We start from the raw sequence: 23,992 nt of genomic DNA, 5'->3' as shown, positions 1-23,992 counted from the left end.
GGTCTGGACGTATAGCAAAATGTAGTGAAGCTGATGGGAAAACAAATATGGGTCACAAATTACTCATTTGAAATTATACGCATAAAGAAAATCAAAAGAATTTTCTTATGGTTTACCAAAAGAAATTGCCTCTTTTGATTAATTTGAAGAACAAAAACAAGATAATTTAAATGTGGAGTAAGAATCAGCAAGGCAAATTAAAATGCTTAAATTTGCTCTATAGGAAATAAAGGAGGAAGATGGTCAACTTCTCAAGGGTTACAGAAATGTGAAGTGACTTGAACTCAAAACTACTTAGATGTGTAATGTAGCACAAGCTTTAAATGCTTATTTCTTTAAACAACAGGATCCAATAAATTATACAGCCCAGTTACTGAGGGATACACACTTAATCAGTCCCTGCAAGTTTATGTTCCAGAAAACTGGAAACAATCCTTTCCTGCTTTTCCAGACTGTGAGTTTGTGAATGCAGTGCAACTTTTTCTACACACAGACCCATGTTTTCATTATTCATTTATTTATTCAACTTTCACATGGAAATACTGTTACTGGCCAAGCATCTTAGCATTCTTACATCATATTGCCTTGAATATGTTCTGTAATGTGTATGCATTGAACCTGAAGTGGCTGGTATACATCAGCAGTGATAAAAAACATGAGGTAAAGACACTAGTAGCTCAATGGTTGACATATTTATTGAAGTGCTTCCACCACATAAGCTATTCCTATCTCATAGCTATAAGGAGAAGATCTAAAATGCAATTTCAATCAGTGCATAAAGAGCGATGTGAATTCCATTGTTTCAGGATAATTTATTGTGTTTTATCTTAAAAAAATAAAAAGAGACATGAAGAAATACAAAAAATCTGCATATCAGGATAGCATGGTGTCCTACTATGTTTCTGCACTAAAGAATCAAATCCATCTCTAAATTCAGACAGCCCCAAACCATCTATAAAAGCATTGTTGTAGTTTGGTAATTGAAAAACACCCTAAAAACATATGGAAATTATGTTTGGCCTGGTTTCCATACATATCAAAGAGGAAAGATTTCTGGCAAACCTGGAATATGTATTTTGAACATTGTATTTCTGCCAGCTGGCTTTTCACATTCTATAGCAAGTTTGCACACTACTTTAGAAAATGTACTGAACTAGACCTGATTGAAAATCACAAAATAAATCACTGTAATAACAAACCAAACAACTTTCTATGGTGGACCTAGCGGTTTCAAGCGTAATCAGCAAGTAAATTATACCAAAACTGTTGTCTTGATCCGAAATTCATGAATAAAGATGTGTGAAACTTGAAAACACTATCAATGCAGCACCTTTCTTCTTCTCCCCCGCTGCTGTTCACATCGCAGAAGAACATTTTACTTTGCTCGCAAGCGTTTCATTACAGATCGGTGCTCTCCCCTGCCTCACATCGACAGTAACAAATTGTTGCTCGCTGGTTACACAGGGTCCCAGCGGACCTAAAGTCTGCTTGAGCTGAGTGCATCTGGCACTGACATTACCCCTGTGCCTGGGAGAGGCAGGGGGCACAAAGCCCTCGCTCAAGAACAGAACAGAGCAGTTCTTTTCCCAGAACAGGGAACCCGGGGAGGGTCGGCAGCCAGGGCAACAGGGAGTGTAAACACATCGCCCGGGCCGTTCTCGGGCGGCACGTCCGCCTCTGCGCTTTTCTTTTACCGCCCTCCCCGATCTTTTTAATGTGATACACCCAAAACCAGTCAGGATGGAGATTAACAGGGGGAGGGCAGTCAGAAAAGCGACCCCCGAGGGACGATCTGAACAAGAAGGTGGATTAAGATCTCCTGACCGGGTGGCGAGGTCGGGTGAGGTGGCGAAGGCGGACCGGCAGCTGACACGCCATCGCAGAGGCTCCAGAAGGGTAAGAAACTTGTTTTTTTCCTTTCTCGAAACGCTGTTTTTATAGCACCGTAAAGCTGCATGCGTGGACACGTGATTTTTTTGTAAGCAGGCGCCCAAGATCCCGCAGGCCTTGCGATGCATTAACACCGCGTGCCTCCCCGTTGTGCTTTCCCAGACACACAGCCCGGCCGCACAGCACCGTTACCGGGGCCAGTCTTTTAACGTGGACAACGCGGCGCCAACAGCCCCCGGCAGCACCGCTCCGGCTGCCAACACGGCCCCCAGGCCCGGGCCGGTGGGGAAGCGGCGCGGCCGGGCTCTCCCCGCCCGCCCTGGGCGGCCGCCGCGCAGGCGCCCGACGGGCCGAGGGGAGGCGGACCGAGCCGGGCCAGCAGCGGGGCTCGGGCCGGGCCAGCAGCGGGGCTCGGCCCCGGCAGTGCGGGGACCGCGGCTGCACCATGCCCGTGCGGTTCAGGGTGAGCCGAACGGGAGCGGGGCCCGGAGGGGCGGGCACGGCCTCGGGCGCAGGGGGCGGCAGGAGCGGGGCTGCGGCCGGTCCGGAGTAGCGGGGAAGGGAAGGGCCCTGCGCTGCGGCACCGGCTGGTAAAGACAGAAGGGGTTCTGTCCTTCTGTCGGGTGATAGCGGGTCCAGGCTGTTTGTTCTTGAAACCATTTACTTGAAGACATAAGATAGATGCTTTTTGTTTTGTTTTTTTAAAATTTTAAATGATTTTTTTGGTGCATGAAATGCTTCCACGTTTTCTCAGCAACACTTTTTGTTCTCCGCCGGGGGTGGGTTTGGAAGATGCAGAGCAGCCTGCCAGCTTAGCTCATCCTGCAGCAGCGTGTTGGTGATGTTCCTCCCTTCGGAGAGCTGTTACCGGCGGGAGCAGTGGAGCGGGATGTGCACCGGTGGCTTGACAGACTCCTCTGTATTTGCTGTAGGGACTGAGTGAATACAAGAGAAACTTCAAATGGAGAAGCCCCGAGTTTTGTAGCCCGTCCCAACAGCAGAAATCCTTGTGGGCAGGACTTCGGTCGGATCAGTTTGGTAAGTGTCCCTGGAAGCTGCCCCCTTGGTTGCAGCCAAGGCCTGGAAAGCTTCGCTGTGATGAGTGCATGGCCACAGGGAACTGGTGCTGTTTACAGTTTGTGCACTTCGTAATTAAATTAAAAGTATAGTCTTAGTCATCATTTAGGTAGAGTGTGTTTTTGAACTCCGTATTCTTTATGGCTACACTGAAACTTTCTTTTCGATTAGTGGTATTTATATAAACCTTGGGAGAAAAAGTAGTTTTTGACACGCAGCATAAACTAAGACCCAAACATGAAACACAGGTGCAGTGTTAACTCATCTAGGGTGTGTCGCGGGTGGGATTGCTTTATTTGTGATCTATGGAAATAGTAAATAAAATCCCACTTTTAAGGGGAGAATAACTTGGGGCAAAGTTTGATAGAGTAAAATTGTTATGAACCTAACAGGTACAGCTAACTGAAAGAGAAGGTCAGCCGCTACGGCAAAAACCTTATGATACTATAGTGTAGGATTTAAGGATTGTAGACACTATCATGACAGGGAAATGTGGGCATAGAAAGCAGGAGGAAAAGTAAATAGCAGTTGGATTGAAAGACCTGTAGGGAGCTGAGGAAGAGGAGTAAGCTGAAGAGTGATGACAACTGCAGTGCTCTGAAAAAGAGTAATAAAAAATAGTAATTATTGTAGTGGCACAAGGCAGAGTAAAAAAAAAATTGGTGCAGTTCACTGCAACTGCATTATGCAGTCTGTGTAATTAGAGGACAATCCATTCATTCTTACAATAAATGTTCTGAATTTTGGCCTTGTAATTAAGAACTGACTACTGGCAACGGGGTTAACCATGTTCTTTTCACTGGCTGTTGGTTTTCTTGCTGTTCAATTGATTCTCCCAGAATCAATTTGCACAGGGTTGTCCTGTGGACATTTTTGCTTTATAGGGTTTAATCCAACATGATTCTGGAGCACCATGTTCCTGTCTATTTAGTGTAAAGGAAAGTAATTTGCAAATAGGAAAGAACACAGAATTTCACAGCAATGCCCGTAATTCATAGTCTGTCACTGCTCCAAGCTTTCTAGTAATCAGTTGCATGATAAACTTTCAGTTTATTGTTGTTACAGAGTGATATTATGTTTTCAGTGAATGTTTTCGTTAAATCTAGTATGGCTTTTTCTCAGGAATCACAAGAGAACCAAAATTCATTTCCAAGAGAAGGGTACCTTACCGTAATCCACAGATTTCGAAGTCCCTTGAATGGCCAGCAGATTGTGATTTGAATAACCAGCTGGAGACTGAAGCTGCAGAGTTGCACACAGACCACGAAAATGATAATGGGAATCAGGAAAAACTTGAAACACCAGAAGGACCCAGACTCCCCCCAAAAGTTCAGTCACATGTGGTAGATTCTGGTGGTGAAATAGCTCTTGCCCTTGCAGAGAACAACATGAAGAAATCACCCTCAGAAGCTCCACCAAATCAAAATGAAGCATTTTCATCTCCAAAAAAGGAATCAGAAAAAATGGGTAATGGGGTAAGGGAATATGTTTGGGTTTTTTTTAATTGACCAGTCTAAAAATTACTAACGGTAATTTCATAACCATGCTCAGCCTGTCTTGTCGAACTGTTTCTCTCTTTCCTTGGTTTTGTATTTTGATACTCTTGTAGCTTCTTTGTTGGGAGAAGAGTAAGTTTCTTAATTCAATAGAATTTGCTCTTCCTTTGCATCTTCAGAATGCGTCATCACTGCTGATTTCAGTTTAACAAGGATTTAGCCAATAATATGTAGATTTTTGGGGTAGTTGCCTATAATGAGAAAATGTAATTTTCATTCATTTTGTTCTTGAAACCAAAACCCAAACCATTATTTTGAAAGTGTGTATTGAAAGATGTTTAATTTTCAAAATATTGCAGGAAAGGGAACAATCATTGTATTTTTTTTTTTTTTCATTGTCAGTTTCACAGAGCCCTTCAGAGGAAAGCAGATATAAATATCCCCAGAAATTCTGAATATCAAAGCCAGTTTGTCTGGAAGAGTCCTAATGAAAAGTCACCAATACTTGCAGCTGAACAGGTAACGTTACAGAATCCAGAAAGCAAATTAATACTTTCTTTTATGTATCAGCAAAGTTTTCCTTTCAAAAAGATTTCCTTTTTTTTGCTCTTTTGGCGGAGGAATGACAAACTTTAATGTTGTTACAATTATGCTACACTTCTCTATAGAGAGAAAAAAAAATGTTTCCATGTGATTCTTTATTGTGGTCAGACCTAAGTATTTGTTCTCCTTAGGCCTTATGTTTTGCTCTTTCCTGTTCTTCTGTTTGCATTAATTTACCTGTTTTGCCCCAGTTTCTTATTCTCAGTCTCCATCTCTGTGCACATACACTTCTAAGCCCTTAAGTGTGTCTCTCTAGTGTTTTATTCTTTCATGAGAACAGCTTATATTTAAAAGTGGAATTTTCTGATTTTAAGATAGTCATGTACGTTTTAATACATTTCATGAGCTTTTGGGCTTTGTAGGGTTGAAAATGCTGCTTTTTCTGGTGAGACCACAAAGAGTAACTGAGTGTGAGACTGCTTTGTGTTTTCAATTAACTGTTACTGGGATCTTAGGAGACTTAGGATACTTAGGAGACTCAGCCTTTAGGTCATTCCACAGTGTAAAGTTGACACTTCTGCATTTGTCTTCTCTTTCTTCAGCAACATGTTTCAGAGGCAATAATATTGATAACTAAGATAATCACTATCCTGTCTTTTTCTGTTGGAGTGCCAAGCAGGTGGATTTACTGCAGGATATGTTTCCCAGCAGCCCCTTATCCAATGAAAACTCTCTGAAATACATGATAGTACTATAGAGAAGACAAAGGACCTTTTGAGGAAGAGAAAGTTTCCAGAAAGTCACCTTATGGAAAAAGTAAAAAAGAATTCCATTTGATTCTGTGCGCCATCAGCTTGATAATTTCATTATTAATGCTTGTGAGCATTGTGCTTTTTTTAGAAGAAAGACTTTTTTCCACAGCTTACACAGAAGAAGAAGAAGCAGTGAGAATAAGTCTGTAGGCACTATACTTGGATAAGTAGAACCTAGGGAAAATTTTATGATAAAAGTTATACATATTAACAAGTTGTTATTGTTCACTGTTGATATGACTGAGAATATACCTCAGTACTGACAATCCCTTTCCCTTGAAGAGATTCTGTGAAAATATCAAAGGTATCCAAGTTAGGTTATAATTCAGACCTAAATTCTCCTAGCAAATCTTTGGAAAATATATGCTTCTCACATATGGCACAGTCTTGAAATTTGGAACCCCATGACCACATATGAGGCAAATTCTCTACCTTGATTTATAATACTATGTTAGTTGAAAAGGAGTGGATTTTAATTTGCTCAAGCTCTAAGCATCCAACTCTAAAACTCAGAGCAGTTTTTTGTTACTTATGGACAGGACATATACTAAGGACTCATATGGAAGTTTTATGGCATGCCTTTAGAAAGTCATGATCCTACATACAGCTCTGAAGGTGAACAAAAAAGAAAATAAATAAACAAAACCTTTGATAGTAAGTTTCAGTGATAACAGTGTTTGATCACAGGTTTAACTGTGTCTGTCTTGGTCACTTTTAAATGTATTTAAATTTCTCTTTAATTTCTCCTAGAAGTTCATTAGTCTACACATGCTATATTTTTACAGATGATTGTCTCTCTTCTCATATGTGAGTGTATTTGTGTGAATAAGTTAACAGATTTTGAAAATTTAGCCTTAAGGTAAACAAATCACACTTTTTTCTTCGTTTTGTTTTCTTCCTCCCACGCAGCTGATTTGCAACACAAAGAAATCCATACCTCCAGTTAAACCTCCTGCCATTACTTCTGAAGCTGCATATGAGAGAAATTCCAAGGGGTCTCCTCCTGTTAAGAGTCCACAAGAGAGAGATGGTTCAGAAGAGAAAGAATTTCTGGTGTGTTAACAAGTAAATACTTCCCAGAAAGAAAAGCTTTTGTAGTAGTTCTGCAGTGTGATCTATTCTGTATGGGGGTGAGTTTAGGTTGAAATTATTTAGTGTTGCTAGTGACACTGGACTCAGTAGTGGTTTCTGTACAGCTCTGCTCTTTGGGGGCTCTGTAGTGGGTCCTCTGTCGAGCATTTTTTTTAGTTTTAAGTTTCTGAGTTTTGAAGTGATTCTATTTTTTGTTGTTCCCAATTGACACTTTATTTTTAATAGGATAGTTTCTGCAATCTAAATCTCTGATTTATACTCTGATTGGTACTAGTGTTGTATCTTGGTGTGCAGTAGGGCTAGACGGGAGGTCTGGAACTTTTGAATTTCATAAATCAGAGATAGTGAATTTTCTCCTCACAGTGGCAAGCAGTATCTCTGTATTCTTTCCATGTCAGCTGACTTTGCTTCCACTGGGCATAGATCTTCCTTTTTTTGCCTTTCTGAGTCAGCTCCCTTATGACCTGTTCCAAAAAGATGTCATTCTGGTTTTTTAGGAATCTTCTGGCCTGGGTTGTAGCAGCTGTGTGATGCTCCCAGTTAATCTGAGTCTCCTCACCACCCATCTCTGTTGCTGGCAGAACGGAAAGGGCCATTGTGAGAGAAGGTGTTCATGAGGAGCACTGCTGGGCTAAAGGTGTACTTAGCATGCAGTGCCTTGGCTTAAACTAAGCCATTGGTACTCCTGAGGGGATTGTTGGCTTGGAGGCTTTATCATCTAAAACTCAGATCTGCCCAGTTCTTTAAATCCCATCTGGGGGTGAGAAATTTTATGTCCCTTTTTCGCTTTTAGTAGATATGAAAAAAGCTTGAAAAGCCTGAGGCTTTCAGGAAGCATTTATCTGGTTTTAATACTGGAATTTCAGGTCACTTTTTGAGAATAGCTAATAAATGAAGTAAGTGGAGTCATGAGAAGGGATTTTTTGTGAAAATGCCTAAAAATTTGTTGTTTATATCAATACCTCGTCTCTGATGAGTATCTTGAAAAGGTTTTGGGGGATTTTGGTGGGCTTCAAAAATTTTTTTTTTTATTGAATTTGAACAGTATTTGTGAAGATCTCTAGCATAATTGGAAGTCATGCATTGCATTTCTGAAAGAATGAAATAATCAGGAAAAAATCTTTTTTGTAAAATCCAAGCAAATCAATCTAAACATTTATAAAACAAAATAAATATTTTAAAGTTTACCTTTTCAACTCAGGTTAGAATGTGTAGATATTGTATTATTTTATTTCTGTGTTCCATGTTGAAGTAATTCTGTAAAGTGGTCAAAATGGATCATCTAGCTAGCAGAATGTTGCACTCAACTTTGGCATTTTGCTAGTTTATTTTTATCTTAAAAAAGAATGTGGTATTCTTGTTTGTATTAAATATTCAAAACAGCTAACACACAAATGAATTGTTTGCAAGTGCTTGATGTCAAAAGAAATATGAGGGTTTTCAGATTGTTAGCTAATGTGGTATTTTTAAAATTATCTTTGCCTTAGAGTAAGAGGGAAGAACCGTTTCAAAAACCAGCAGAAGATGCAACAAAACAAGGGAAATCAGAACAGAAACATCCTAAACAAAATAATAAGCAACATATCAGTCCAAAGCCCCTCACTTTACATACAAGTCGTGGGTATGTATAAAATAGGAAAACCTAGACTAGTGAGTAGGTGTACAGTGGCCCAGTGTTTAGGATGATGGACTGTGGACCTTTAAGCACACCATGCTGCAGTTGCAGGGCCAGATGCTCCTTGCAGCACTGAGGTTGAGCTGCTTGTGGGTACATCTAAACCTGATGTTAATTTCCATCTCTTCTCTGGACAGCAAAGTGAAAGCTTTGTAACCACTCCTGTTCAGCTGAACCTTGTGATGCAACAACAGTAGTAGTAATGAATACAGCATGAGTGAAATAGAATCAGTGCCGTGCTGCTGCTTAACTTTCAACTGGTGCTTTGGAAGTCACCTTTCAAACTACTTTATCTACTGTGCCCACTCCACACCTTAAAGCTGTGGTGATTGTACTTGATGTCTGCTTATTCTGGTCTGTAAAGCCTTGTGTGCCTGAGTAACAAAAGCAAACACACAAGGTAAATGAAAGAAATCTGTCCTGTTTAGAGTAATCTGGCAAGCATGAAAATGAAGTGAAATTGTATGCTATTGAGTGCTATCAGAGTATCTTTTTATTTTTGCCACATGGCCTACATTGCAAAAATTGAACTTGTATTTCCATTTCATATACATCCGAGATATGTCAAGAGCAATAAAAGCCAATAAGTAGGCTTTAAAATGCATAGATTATTCCATCTTTCCTGTGTTTGTGCTTAATGTATGCTCCAGCAATTGCTTTCATTCTTTGTGGCAGTGTTAAGGCATTAAATTGAAGATTTAATGGAGGGGAGACTTACCTGCCTGAATGCTGGTGGATATTGGGATTTGATTACAAAATGATCACCCAAAATTCTATGAAGTAAAATTGGTTTATGGAAAAGGGAGAGGATATGGTATAGCTAAAACCTTTAACTACTTGGTTTTCATACTCTTTGCAGTAGATTGTAGTCAATTTTGCAGTGAGTAATGTGCAAAAAATTCTTGATCATTTGCTGGGGCTCTTTTCATCTAAAGGCAAATTTCTGCCTCTTATCCCTGTAGTGTAGTAGCACAAGACAAAATTCTCTTAAAAATCGCTGGGCAAATAGTTGTAAAAATGTGCAAGTTCTGAAGATGCAGACAGGATTGTTATTTGTATGCAAGCTGTGTTGCAATGCATGGCCTGCTTTTGCAGCAGAATGACTGGGATCCAGGTTCAACTGTATTGTGTTTTTTGTGCTAGTCCATTGGTTTGGCAACCAAAAGTGAAGGATTTCTGTCAGTTTTAAAGAGAAGGACATATTGAGAGAAATTTTGAATATAAAGGGTTTTTTGACCTCCGTATTTTTCTTTTTACATTAATTTTATTCTCTGACTTCAGACTTTTATGACTTATTTCTGAAGAAGGATTGAAAAATAGGGCTTTTCCACCCTGTGCTGTATATATAAAAACTAAGTTGGTAATGTTCTGAAGCATGATTAAATCCAAAAATATCTTTAGATTTAAGCTGATACATCCACAGTTCAGTGCCTAAGGACTTGAAGTACTGCTTACTGCCTCCTATAGATTACATAATGTTAATTTTTCTGTGTTTGTATGTGTGTGGCAGAAGGGAAAAATGAACCCATCTTCTCAAGTACTGAGGCTTTTTGAAGATCAAAGCCAGTAGGACGTAGATGAATTATTCTGACCAGTGTTCTGGCAGTCAGATGTTTCCAGCAGCTCACCCCACCCATATGCCTTTAAAATGGAGTTCATAGAAGGAAATGTCTCAGACACATTAATGCCAAACCATACATTTTTACTTAAAGTGCCTTCATCAGTGACTTAAGGTCCCACACTTTGTGTTGAAGTGATTGAGGCTGATGTGTGTATTATGTTCTGGCTGTCAGGACAAAAGCTTCTGGTGGAGGTGCTGCAAGGAAAAACCAGTAGGAGTAAGTACTTGAAGGACCACCAACTGTGAATGAGTATTTTTCACAGCTTTCCTCGTTGTGTTGGTTTGAGTTCTTGAGTTTGTGCATGTGGTTTTTGTGTCTCACTGGCATTTAGGTGCAAGTATATTTATGCTTGTTGAGTAACTTTAAAAGTGTTCTTAAAGAGTATTTTGGATATCAAACTTTACTCTTCTTTTTTTCTCCTCATTCTTGATTTCTTAGGAAGATGAACACTGAATATAGGTCAAAATTTTTGTCTCCAGCCCAGTATTTCTACAAAGACGGAGTTTGGTCTCGTATTAAGAGTAAAGCTCACAACCAGGTGAGTAGAAAATCTGAAGCCTGAGTATGCTTTGTAGTTTGATTTTTAGATGCAAAACTTTGAATTGTGTTATTTATAAGATACAGCTTTGAGATTGTAGTGCTAATGACTCAAGCTCCCAAAGGTGAGTATGCAAAGACAATTAGATTCTGACAAGTCAGTATAATACATAGGAAAAAGAAAAAAAGATTATAAGACTAAAAAAATTTATTAACGTGACCTCCAAAGTGAGGGAGAAATTTTGTTTCCTGTACAATCAGGTTCATTCAGGACAGAGTCTCTTGTGACAGGTAATGTCATTCTTGATGTTCAGCCCAGTTGTAACAAGCAGAAGTGTTCAAAATACAGGGCTGAATGATAGGAGGTTCCAAGGGAATAAAACCAAAATGTATCAGCCTAGGTTTGCTTTATGGTCAGGCTCAGTTCTGTAGCTTACCATGCCTGAATCCACTAAATGCAATCCGCTGAATTCTGTCATACACAATATAAAATAGAAAAATTTTCTTGCAAGTTTCAGTCTGTGTATTTTCTTGTTGTTTATTCAGAAACTGCAATCCATGTTATACTGTACATGAAGTCATTTGACAGAGCTGTGAAAATGCTGAGTAGCTTCAAGACCACAACATTTCTTAGCATTATTAAGTGTGATTCCTGAGTTAGCCAAGGAAATCAAAACCATTAATAGTGTGCTAAGGCACTGCTAGAGCTAGCTCTGCAACTCTGATTTCACTGAATTGACGTAGTAGTCGTCTGCCTGATAGAGAAGATAGAGGAGCCTTTGTGAGTTGATAGAGGGAGCCTTTGTAGGGCACCTGTGTGGCAAATACTTGGAAATGTGAATTTCTTCATCACTTCGGACCACGGTGATGTGGAAGGTAGAACTGGAGGAAATGGTTCTAGGGTGCTGGGCTTTGAGAGTATAGGTTCTCTTTGAAAATAAGGTTCTCTGAGAATTGCAGGAGTAGTCTGGTAGCTTTCAGTTCTGTGTTTTCTTGCTAGATTTAATATAGCAAGTAATTTTGCTTTTAGCAAAAAGAAAGAATTTCAGAATATATACAGAATACATAATGAGAAATAAATCTCAATATTTAAAGTATATTAAAGTATGAGATGATTAATAATCTGAGTTTGTGTATGCATGCATGAGACAATCCATTCTTTGTAAATAACCTCAAGAGGATGTTAGAGGACTGAAAAGAAGCAATATTTTAATTTTTATGTGCATTAGATGTACTGTAACTAAGATTGCAAAATGTTATTAACTCTTGCATGCAGCCTAAGTGGTATACTGAATGTTTCTGTAGAATATTATGTCATTTTTCTGGCATATAAGACTTTAATTTGTTGATATTGCATCATGAAACATTGAAACCAATAAGGAGCCGTGCTCAGCTTTAGGAGCAATTGAGTGGTAGGCAACTAGAGGGTGAGCCTTGGGATATGGTGTGTTTGTGCACAGTCAGCTGGGAGGAGTCACTGCAGTACAGTAGAGGGAAAGAATGAGGAGACTGCAAGTGGAAGATGGATGGTCAGCTTTACATGTGGCATTTAATTAGAATGTATGAAAAATCAAGGATTTCCCACACTGTCAAGATATGTTTGGAGTTCATCAGACTTTTCTGCAGAGATTTTCTTGCTGAAAAGGGATTTGAAGGAAACTAGAAAGAAGTTGCTTGGCATGTGGGTGACTTTCTGTCCAAAGCAGGCTTTCTGAAGTTCTGAGTCCAAACAGGAGAATGCCATTATGGAATCCTGGTGTGACTTTAGCCATAGTGATTATTTGTAGGCTGCTTCTCTGCAATTTATTATTAAGTGTGCTTTTCAGCAGCTGACCAAAAAAAATTCTTTTCTAATTATGCTTTTGAAAAATTAATGTGAGCAATTCGTAATTGCAGTTGGACTCCCTAGGGCCTGTGTCCTGCTGCGTTAATGCTGCCTGCTGAGTTGCTGAAGGAGATGGTTGTCCTTTGTACTTCTTCACAATTCACAGGAGATTTAGTATTCTTCCTCCCCCTGCGGTACCCTGTTGCTCTGGATTTACATTCCTTCTGTTCTGGCTATCATAATTAATTTTTTGTTCTTCTAGTTCAAGTGAGTAATCCAGTAAATCACTTGCACATCAAACTTCAAATTCTTTGAAAATGACAAGCATATCTTTTTAATGGGCTATTCTTAAAAGTTTAGTGGGTCAAATTGTGGGATGTTAGCTGGATATCCACCTGCTGCATCCAGTTACTTTTAGTGGGATTAGCTGAGTTTAGCCCATTAACTCTGTTCCTTGCAGGAGGAATGATGTGAAATCTATCATGAAGAAAGAATAAAAAAGAAAAGCTGTGAAAATATGGTAGAGGAAATGTCAGTATTACTTTTCTGCTCTTTGACAAATACTTATTTCTTGTGGACCATTTTTTAGTAAGTCAGAATTCACACAATATCACAAAGTTGTTTTTAATAATTTAAACATAAACTTCTTGGTTTTGCTTTTTCTCCCTGCACTTCAATTGTGTTTGGGTGAAGGACACAGGACAGCAAGTGTTTAAATGGTCTTAACTGTAAAAATCATGTTGTATACTGTTTGAAGAGAGGGGTTATCATTTTTACTGTTTTGGAGTAAAACTGACGCCTGAACAGTTTTGTATCTCATTCTTGCAGTTACTGATAGCCTAGAAGGAATAATATTGATGCTATGTCTTGCATACAATAGCACGCAGAGTTTTTGTATTAATCTTAACTTTTCACTAATGTTTATGCAGTTAGAGACAATGGTAGTGTTTGCAGCATACAAACTCAGTATTACACGTACACATAGATCTGTTGATTTGAATTTATCATAAGTTAGTGGGGAATGTATTTTTGAATGTTGGTATTTAGAAATCTAAATTAACTTCCTCAAGCTTGGCAAAAAACTGGTGGAATGCCAGTGCAGACTGTATTTGTTAGAGAGCTTTTTTTGAATCTCAGGGAGGCAGCATAGAGCTATGTTGGCAGATTTTTAGTATTTAGCTTCTTTCTTAGACTGAAGTAAAGTTGCAAAGGTGATAATAACAATATCACTCTTGAGTATTGAGAGGAAAAATAAGAAATTTAAAAATAACTCTGTATTCTTCTCTTTAGGCATCTCAAAACACCCTAAATTCCATGTGGTATATGGAGGTTGGTTGCATCCAAATTCCTCTTTCAGTGTTTGGAGTACTGTGTCTGAGCGCTGATGGAAAAACTAGAATCCAGCACTAAACCTATTCATAGTTACTGCATAAATTTTTGTGCTCATGGAATGAATAATTGCCAATTTTGCTTTGGCTTCATGGCTCAAACTGGCTTACTGAATATATTATATTTGCTTTCCTCTTCTTACACATACTGTGGCATGCAATGCAATGTTTGTGCTGTGGCTGGCCCTGTATTATGTATTATAACCTGCTTTTCTCTCCTAGCTGCCAGTAGCTAATGCAAATATTTATAGTAGCCTAATAGTGAAGTTTAAACAGCTGTGAAACTTACAAAACCTTGATGTGTAGGTGAGAGAGCTTCGAGAAAGAGCAAAGGCTTACAGGCAACGAGTAGAGGGAACACACTTCTCCAGATACCATTTCAATCAGATCCTGTCTGATAATAACAGTCTTTGGGATGTGTCCTCATCTTCCAGTTCAGAAGAAGGAATCAGCAACAACATCAGAGCACTAGATCTTGCTGGGTAACGTTGTCATTCCTGCCTGTTATTCTGCAGCTTTGAAGCTGAGCAAATTCTGAATATAGGCTTCTATGGAAGTAGTTGTTTTTTGAGTACTTCTCATAATCTAATTTGCTTTCAAATTGAAAATACAGCCCTAATTTACACTGCATTTTTGGAAAGTCTTCATAAAATCTAGTTTGAAAGTGGGATGTGCTTAAGCATCAAGTAAAACTGCAGTGGCGATTTAACCATTCATCATATCATTCATACTAGTTTGTAATGAACTGTTCTTCTTGCAAAGAACTGAACTGGATGAATATGTTCTGTGTAGACACATGTGTATTGTGCAAATCAGAGGTACAAAATGCTGTGTTCTTTCTTACCCAGTGTTTCTGAAAAAGAGACTGCAGCAAGCCCTGAAGTGCTACAGCAGCCTGACTCCAGAGAGCAAGCTCATCAGGACAGCACAAAGAAAGACATGTCAGATGCTTTAACTGTTCCAGTCAAAAGACGTTTAGCTTGGGATGAACCAGAAGGTACTGAAAAAAGGGAAGATCAACAATCAGCAGAAGAGAAAGAGGAAGAAAAGTCAGATGAGCAGGCTGCAGTCATGGACCAGCAATTAGCAGAAAACAATAAGGATGCTAAAGAAGATACAAAAACTGAAGGGTAAAACTGAATGGTTTTTTCATGTATATATCTATATATGTGTGTGTATATGTGTGTATATATATGTATATATTATACACATTTGTAGGTTAAATAGTTTTTGTATTAAAGAAATTGTAATTTGGTATGGTAGTACTTCTGTTTTGAACAGTATGATAAGGGATGAAAAGGTTTAAGACACTGGACTGGTTGATGGAAGTAGACCTATGATTAAAAATACTGGATTTCTAACTTGCAAGACAGAAGTTTCCAGACTCATGAATGATTCTAATATTTTTCTCCAAAACAATGAAATACACAGTATGGGCCTCTTAGAAGGCCCATTATACAGCAGCCAGGTTTAGTGAAAATTAAAGCTCATGATTTGCTTCAAGTTGACAGTGTAGAATTTGATAGGACAGGATACATGCTAATATTGTATGTAGGCATCTCTTTTTCTAAAACATTTCATGGACAAAGATTAAGGACTTAGGAGAAAAAAACCCTAATATGCAGTAATCACTGGTGGTTATGTTACTAAGCATGGGTGGGAAAAATGTGGCAGGGTGTACACAAATATTGGGAGATGAGCTCAGTATGTGCATAGTATAATATTTGACATTTGAGAGATCCAAATTGTATCTAGTTTCAGAAGTCTCTGGATTTTTACTGTGCATATTTTGCATACCTTTTTTTTGTAGAACAATATTTTACTTTGATAGACATAAAATTCTGAATAGCTTTGACCCTTGTAGCCATGTCAGCTACACATTTTGTATTTCTCATTGCATTTTATCTATGGTGTTGCAGCACTAATCAAAGGTAAGAAATTGTACTTGCCTCCATTTGGACTAATAGCGTGTATTCAAACAAAAAAAAACCTGAGATGTTAGACTTGAACAGATATTAAATGTAATATAAGAATCTAGAAACCTTTCTAAGTTTCTATTTAATTCTAGAGATAGTCCAGTTCATAGATGTCTCTGATTGTCCATTTTCTGTCATCTTGTTTTGTGTGTTCTGGGATGTGCACTGGACTCAGCCGTGCAGATCAGCTTAATGCTTGCATGTTACCTTCTTGAGAGCTGGAAATGAGGAATTCTTTGCCTAGATGTGTCTGTCATGTACTGATAGAGTCAGGTTTCTCCACATTGTGGATATGCTGCTCTTTGTGAAATGCACCTGGCAGAGGTGCGTTTCACAAAGGCAGAGGACTGAAGTGGTAGTGCTGATGTATATTATGTATACATATATAATGTATGATATATGTATCTACATCATATTATGGTGTATCTAATAACCTAGGGGCTTTAGCCATTACAGAAATTTGGGATATTTGGCTTCAGTTCCACCACATGGGCTGAAGAATGTCAAACCCACACTCCCACCTCTAAGGCAACAACCATGTTCAAAGTTTTTCTGGGTTCAAAGTTTTCCAGCCCTCCTGTTGAGCCTCTGTATTGTGCAGCAGTATGCTCAGGGTTTTTCAGGACAAAGGGAGCCTGGACTTATAGCTTGAGACTGTTCAAAATACAGAAATTGAGGCTTAAGGGCTGGAATCCAGGACTCCCCTTGGCAAGCAGATGTTTTAGCTACAGGCTGTTGGGGTGTTAAGGCCTTAACTGTCTCGCCTTGGGCTTCATTGTAGGAATGGATTGGAAACAGAGCTTGAGTGCAAGACTCCTGAGTCCTTCCTTAGCTAATCCTTTAATCATTACTCACTTTTTTTCAGTGAGAATGCCTTAGTATTGAACACTTCTGCAGCTGTGTCAGATTCTTCTGTATCTTCAAGGAGAGGCAGCAAGCACCCTACTCTGAAGCTGAGAGCTCTTGCAGGAGCCCCAAGGACTCATCATAATCACACTACCCCAGCTGTTGGTAAAAACACTTGTAAATGCAAAGCAGTATTTCAAGAACTAAAGATAAAAATATGTAATTGAATTAATTTATTAGGTTATTTAATGTAATAAGGCATTTTTAATATTTTCCAATACAGTAGGAAGTACTGTTCTAGCGTCTGCTCCTAAGTTCAAGTCTTCATCTTCACCTCAGAGAAGGCAAAACTCAGCAACAAACCCTGCAAAAAAAGAGTCCTTCCAGGTGAGCCAGAAAACAGACTTACCATGATGAATTTTAGGAATGCTCTTTCAAAGTAATAATTAATAATTTATTTAAGAAAACTTTTTCTTTAGTTGTTAGCTACTGTCTTAAAATTGTCAGTATCTGTGACTAAAAACGGCATGTCTGAATGCTTAGATTTTTTTGGGGTGTCAAACAAATGAGTTGAGACTACTGGAGTGAGATTAGATGTGTTTCATTTTGGCCTCTTTGGCTAAATGCACAGGATCCATTTATGGAAAAACAAAAAAGTTTGCTAGTAGAATTTCCCCTTAATGTTATTGTAGCCATTGATATAGGGCACAACTGCAGATTGCTTGAGTTGGAAGAAACTCAGGAGGGAGAGGTTGGGTGCTTATTTAAAAGATAGGTTAGTGTACCATCATAGTTTCACTTTTCCTTTACTTTTGTGCTGCTTTTACTTTACTTGCAATTTTGGTAGTTACTAAAAGAAAAATAGAATCATCTAGGAGTTGTTATCCTCAGAATTTTGGTAGTTGTTTGTCAAAGAGAGCTACCATTTGACTGCATACATCCTCTGCAGTAAGTTCTGTAACAGAAGCAGAACAATTGCATGAGTTGGTTATGTTGTTGTAAAATCTTAAAAATCACACTTATAGAAAATGAGCTCTTGGTTTGACCTGATTAGGTTACTTTCAGTCCTTGTTAAATATTTTTATTAGGAACAGATTTTCTTTACACTCACAAGCTTGGAATACTTTTTCTTTTAGTACTTGCATGAGAAGTATAAAAGTGTAAAGTCAACATTTGCTGCATATGTGAGGGCCTGTACTTCATATACAGTATGAGATGTATATGAGATGTTGTGGTTTTGTGCTTTTTTGATCCTTTCTTTTTTTTTTTTCTTTCTATTATGTTTGTAGCCTGATGTGAGAATGGAAGCCACTTCACTCTTTAACTCTGCGCCTGCTGGGCTGGGAACTGTGGATCCTCTGCCACTTAGGCAGGATCAGTGGCCTCCTAACAGGGTTGCTGATGAGCAAGTTCCTCTTGCTTCAGCCCATCAAGAGCAGTCAAAGTCAGCAAAAAGCCACTCTGTGCCTTGCTGGAGTCTCTCTCATCGTATTCAAGGGACTCTTAAGGATCCAGAATTCCAGCATAATGGTGGGTTTTGTTTATTTAGTCTGTGTTAGACTGATGCAGGATGTAAGTGACTACTGTGCTGTGCTTAGGCCAAAAGATGCTGAGCTTGCTGCCTTACAGTATCTACAACGATTGTGCTGTTTAAAAACAAAAGCTTTTTAACTATATAGTTGGTTAGTCTTGCTGAGGAAATGGGCACAACATCCACCTTAGTTTCAGATTCCATTAATATCACTGTATTACAGTGATCAGTTTGTTGTCTGATTTTGCTTTATTAATTTCAATAAATACTACTCATGAGAATAATTTGGTTTAGCATAAACAGCTCTAAATTTTAATATTTAAGCTGCAACTGGATGGTGTGACACTCTTCCAGCTGCAATCCCTAACTGCAGTGTGTAAGTGGGACCTCTGTCATGTAGTATTATTTTGAGAGCTGTGGATTTCCGAGAGATAAGCTGCTTAAAATTATTTCTGCAGGATAAGGAAACTGGAAAACTGTCTCTATAAGGTTTATTGGATATTGAGAAAAACCTTTTCTTGGCTGAGGAGAGATTTGTACTGAAGCATTTAAAAAGTTTTTAACAGTGTTTAAGGGTACTGGGGATGTAAAGACTCCTTGTCCCCTTAGTCTCCATTCCGGTAAGATTTTCCACAGCTGCTTCAGGTCCCACAATTCTTGGTCCTTTGATTACAGAGATCAGCTAAAAAGTAGTATTTCTATTCTAGAACAGAACAAGTAGTTGTCAGGTTAAGCAGGAAGGTGAAGTGCAGAGAATTTCCTGAGAAAGGTTAGAATTTGTGCTGGTTTCTAGTTCTGCACCTTGAGTGCAGTGCATTAAGTGCCTTGTAGCATGTACCAAAGAATGGTGTCTTGAGAAGAATGCAGTGGCGTGAGATTATTTTACCTCATGCTAGGGTAAATGAGTCTGGTAGAATTTTCATGTGGGCTATTTATAAGACTCTTGTTTTGGAAATAATGTTACAACATTTTTAGATGTTCTAAAATGAAATATTATATTTGGTCAATTTTGAAATTATTCCAATCTGTGCCTTTTGACTTTTTGTCCTAGGGAATCTTGGCAATCCAAAAGTGAGAACTTTCCAATTGCCCCTTCGGGAAAGAAACCGTAATGATGAAGGTATTTCTTGTCCCAGAGTATTATTGTAAATCGTGTATGTAGCCTAAATAAATTTTAACTTCTGCATTAATGTGAGATGAATCTGAATGCAGTAAATAATGCATGGTTTATGTGTTTGCCTGAGTAGCTGCAGTGTATTTTTATCAAAATAATTTGAACATGTTCAACCTAGTAATCTGAAGTAGGAATATGAAGGTTTAAGGAATATGAATAAACCATTAAATGTGGCTGAAAATTAGCAGACCATTGTGGCTCTCGATATGGTTAATGTAGGTTGGTTAGTCCCATACCTTAAATTGTTTCCTGCCCACACATTTTTAAGCCTTTGTGTTGATAGCAACCAAAAGAAACTGCAACACAGCCCAAATTGCAGCTGGAGTAACTTTGGTTGCGACTTTAATGGTCCCACAAACTTCAGGATAAAGGTTTTGCCTCTGAGACTTTAGCCCCAGATGTGCAACATGAAATGATCCCTCTTGACTTTAATTGTCCCACCTGTCCTCTGCTCAGTGTGTTAGGGGTGCTTATGGCATGCTGCTATTCTGATTGCTGGTTTGGGCTTTTTTTTAATGTTTGTTTTAAAGTTAATCTATGAGAGCAGCCATTGCACAGCTGCATCTTCTTGGCCTTTTTGTGGGCAGACAGAAATAAACTCTTTCAGTAGCATGAGTCAACGAAAGGCACTGTATCTGCCATACACTTTTTCTTAGTGTGGTGTCTGAGGTTGAGCCTAGTGTGGAGCTGAGCTAGTTGCAATCACCTGTGTTTGGTTCAGCTCAGACTATGGCAGAGCAGGTTTATATCTGAATTTGATTGCAGTTTATTTATAGTTATACCACCAAAAGCTTATTTTTGTACCCCTTGGCGCTTCTTTGCTCCTTGGGTTTTAACCAAGGTTCAGGCTAATTCTCTGTTTTACTCATTGCAGTTGGCTGCAAAATATGTGGGTGGTGCAGATGGCTCAGCCAAGCTTCTGTGCAACTGCATAAAACATGCAAAATCCTGTAGTACTCTGCAGCTTGCTGCACACAGATTGCTGCCCAGATTAAATGCTGTAGCTGCCGTTTCTTTTTTATTTTTCCCTGTGAGCTGAATGGTACTTTATGAACTTGCAGAAACAGGTGAAATGTGCCAGCTCCCAGATACTTTGTATGCCCATATTTGTTCAGGTACAAACCTGGGAGTTATTCCAATGACATGTCAGTTTGCAGAATTGCAGTTTGCAGTTTTTCTTATATGTGGGAATATAGTTGTTATACATAGTGTGTGATCCTGTTACAGGCTGTTAGGTTCACTGTATTTTAAGAATTTAGAAACTCTGCTGAAAAGTTAATTCAAACACTGACAGAATATTGGTGCTGTTTGGATTGAGTTGAGGAATTTTTCCCTGGATTTTTTTTTGTTGGTGACACATCTGGTAGCTAGTGATACAGTTATTTCTAATCCATTGCAGGAGAATGCATGTAATTAAGGTCATTTTTCATAGAGGCCATCTTGACAGACCTGTAGGAACATTTTAATAAAGCTGTTGAAGAATAGTAATGTGCTTTATCAGGCAAGCAACATCAAGACTGATTAGTGTTAGGAGTTTTGCTGTGTGTGAAATGGACCCTGTATTCCAAAGGAAGACCCTCCAAAAGTATATTTCTAAAGCCTGCTTCTTCTTGTCTTTGTGGTAAACTTCTGTTTTCTTCAGAAGACACGTTCCTTTTAGCAGCTTTTGGCACACTAGCTGGATTTGGCACAGAAGGGCTCTTCTTAGCAGCATGGGTTCTGATATTTTAGTCATACTATTCTAAGGTTGTCTGCTTTGCCCGAAGCAGTGGATTGCTTTCAAGAATATGTCATTACCAGAGTGTAATCTATATAGATTTCAGTGGCAGAGGAACAATTCCTAAGGTCTTCTGACACAGGAGAGTAAAGAACAAGGTGGCTTGGAGAATTGAGTGATTCCCAGGTGAACACAGGGGTCTCATTCTGGAGTTTCTCAAGAGGTGGGCATGTAACTCTCTTAAACTTACCTAATGTAACTCTCTTAAATTTACCTAACATGCTAGAGGCTTCCTTGTGAGTCTCTTCTCCAGCATGTCAGTTGACAAGTAATTGAATTGAAGTATATTGTGGTACTATTTGAGCATCCATTGTGAAAGAGGGCATAAAAATATTCAAAAAATGTCAGCTGTGTTTGAATATGTATGTTTAATCTTCCTATTTACTTTTTCCCTTGCTTTCCCACAGACGACAGGCTGTCTCAGATTTCTGCTCGCTCGGCAGCGTCTAGTTCTCTTGCGTCTCAGATCCTGGAACGAGCTCAGAAGAGGAAGGATTTCTGGGGCAAGGCGTAGTCTCTCCTTCCTGTTGTACAGAAGCTATTCAGTAAAATGATGTATTTTGTATAGCTTGTAGTGTACATTTTAAAATATTGTGATTGTAGGTTTCACACAGCATCCTTTCACTTACCGTTGATATGGCTCCACTTTTAGGACTTGCCATCCCAATTGAAAATTAAGTATTTAAACTGATGATGTTGAAAATTAATGTTCTTTATTTCTGAGAGTTAGGTCTTAATTCACTCTGTTACAACAGCCTGTGAGGCTTTTTTTTACAGTGCCGTGCCACCTTTTGACACTGAGATAATTATTTTTTTATGGAACCTGTGTGTGACTTCTCAAGGTATTTGCTGCAGTCATGCAGTATGACCTGGACCAGTATTCAGGGGCAACACCATTGTTCACCAGATATCTCAGTTGCTTTATTTTATCAAGTTATCTTAAGGGCAGCTGTGGTATATGTGTTTATGTTACTGTATGAATTGTCAGCATAACACAGCACTGTAACAAAGAGTTACTTTTATTACTTACCGCTTTTAACTTTTTACCAAAAAATTCTAATTTCTTAATGACACTAACATAGAGTGTCATTAACTGTAGAACACACAGGAGTTTTAAGAGTGGAGCATTATGGTTTGTTCTTTGTCCACAGGTTTTTGGCCAGGATGGCTGTCAGAGTTCAGTGTACAGTATTGCAGTTTGTCAGCTATACTAACATGAATGCTTGTCTTGTAGACTGAGATCCATGTTAATTTCAGCTTCTCTAGAAAAAGCAAATTCAGCCACCTTAACCAGTGGTGTTTCCCAGCTCCACTTCAAACTCAGGTATTTAGGACTAGTGATCTCTTTAAGTAAACTCAAAAGAATGGTTTTTTCCTTGACTTTTATATTTTAATTACCTCTTATCTTAGTTTCCTGTTTTGGGGAGACTGATTATGATTGTTACATTATGATTGTTACATGTTGCATTATGATTGTTACAGTGAAAAGTGTCTGTGATTTATGCTGATAGCTCATTTTATCTTTCCAAGTGATGCAGACAAGATAAATGAAGCAGAGGAAATATGTGGCTAGCAAGCAGTTTAGTTCTCTGTGTGGCTTCAGGTTTTAATACTACTTAATTTGAATATTTTGTACAAGAACAATTTGAAATTTGTACACACTTGATTGCATTTTGATTTTGTATGTAATTATGTATGCATATTACTGAAAATAAAAACGGTTGTCTGCTTTGTTTCTTTTTAAGTTACGCTGGATAATTTGGCAAAGCCTATTACATTGCCACTTCTCTATTCTCTGTTTCACCTGTTCAGCTTGAATATCTGTAGACTTAAGAAACACAAGAAGTTACCTCAGAGCTGATCTTCAGAAAGAGTAATGTATTGAAGCTAGATATATTGACCCTAGAAATCACAGCTGACTGCAGGTATTTTAAATGGTGACTGAAAGCAGATGGGTGCTACACAGGCTGGAAGGGCTGCAATGCCCAAAGGGTCAGTCCCCAACTAATGATTTAAAGAGTGAGTGAATTAGTGCTGTCCAGTACTGATGATGTTAGAAAAGGTTGTTTGCTTCTTTCAGAAATTGTATGTTACAGTAGCTTCCTACCAGTGGACTTGTTTGAAACAAATCAAGGTATTTTATTTTGTCTCAGGGGCTTCTGGGATTGTTCTGTGGTGTGCACTTAATGTGTAAGTTATAATTGGTCATAAAATTTCTACTGGAAGGGAAAATGTACAACAGCATTGATGAAAATTTCCATTTTTCCTCTAAAATGATAGTTTTATAGTGGAAAACTTAATGGCTAAAAGGGGAAATATTTTTTGTTCAGGATGATACGTTACTGTGGCGTGGGTGCATTGATTTTGCAGTACCTATCTACATTATTCATATCAACACGTTCTCCTTGTTTTCCTGGCCAAGAGCTCCCATCATCCGTTGTTTCTCTGTGATACCTGTTAATTGACTTCTATGAACTGCGTCCTCTTTGTTTTTCTATGTTTGCCTAGTTTTCCTGGCTGTCTGACAGCTCTGTCAAGAGTTTTTGTGCAGGTCTGATTTTGAGGCCTGTAAGTGGCAGATACTGTAACACCATATGTGCCAGTGTTGCTTACAGTGTTGTCTGTAGTGGCACAGGTGAGTCTGGTGCATCTGAGGTAGCTCAGTTTTTCAGATGTGTGCAGCATGGCTCATGTGTATTGATTTCTGCCAGGCAGAGAATGGCTATGGTAC

General features: G+C 38.7%; 1 protein-coding gene across 2 annotated transcripts; it reads left to right on the top strand.

Annotated features, from left to right (window-relative positions):
- The first annotated feature begins 1,369 nt into the window (after positions 1-1,369).
- Positions 1,370-23,005, top strand: MDM1 (Mdm1 nuclear protein). 2 transcript variants are annotated; one of them, XM_054274703.1, is made up of 15 exons: positions 1,370-1,896; positions 2,823-2,928; positions 4,090-4,442; positions 4,866-4,982; positions 6,728-6,871; positions 8,398-8,531; positions 10,646-10,745; positions 13,860-13,898; positions 14,264-14,439; positions 14,806-15,087; positions 16,799-16,944; positions 17,066-17,166; positions 18,069-18,309; positions 19,362-19,430; positions 21,669-23,005. In XM_054274703.1, exons 1-15 carry the CDS (start codon positions 1,741-1,743, stop codon positions 21,773-21,775), a joined length of 2,271 nt encoding a protein of 756 aa, XP_054130678.1. In that variant the 5' UTR covers positions 1,370-1,740; the 3' UTR covers positions 21,776-23,005. The 2 variants fall into 2 exon arrangements, with proteins under 2 accessions (XP_054130678.1, XP_054130686.1); XM_054274711.1 differs by lacking the exon at positions 1,370-1,896 and adding an exon at positions 2,273-2,353.
- Positions 23,006-23,992: the final 987 nt, after the last annotated feature.

Source organism: Melozone crissalis, unplaced genomic scaffold (genome assembly GCF_028551555.1).
Source record: "Melozone crissalis strain CALT ecotype California unplaced genomic scaffold, PUWL_Pcris_2 ptg000004l_1, whole genome shotgun sequence".
In the NCBI taxonomy this organism is placed as follows: domain Eukaryota; kingdom Metazoa; phylum Chordata; class Aves; order Passeriformes; family Passerellidae; genus Melozone; species Melozone crissalis.
Note: the sequence above shows the minus strand (reverse complement) of the source record. Positions and strands in the feature narration are given on the sequence as shown.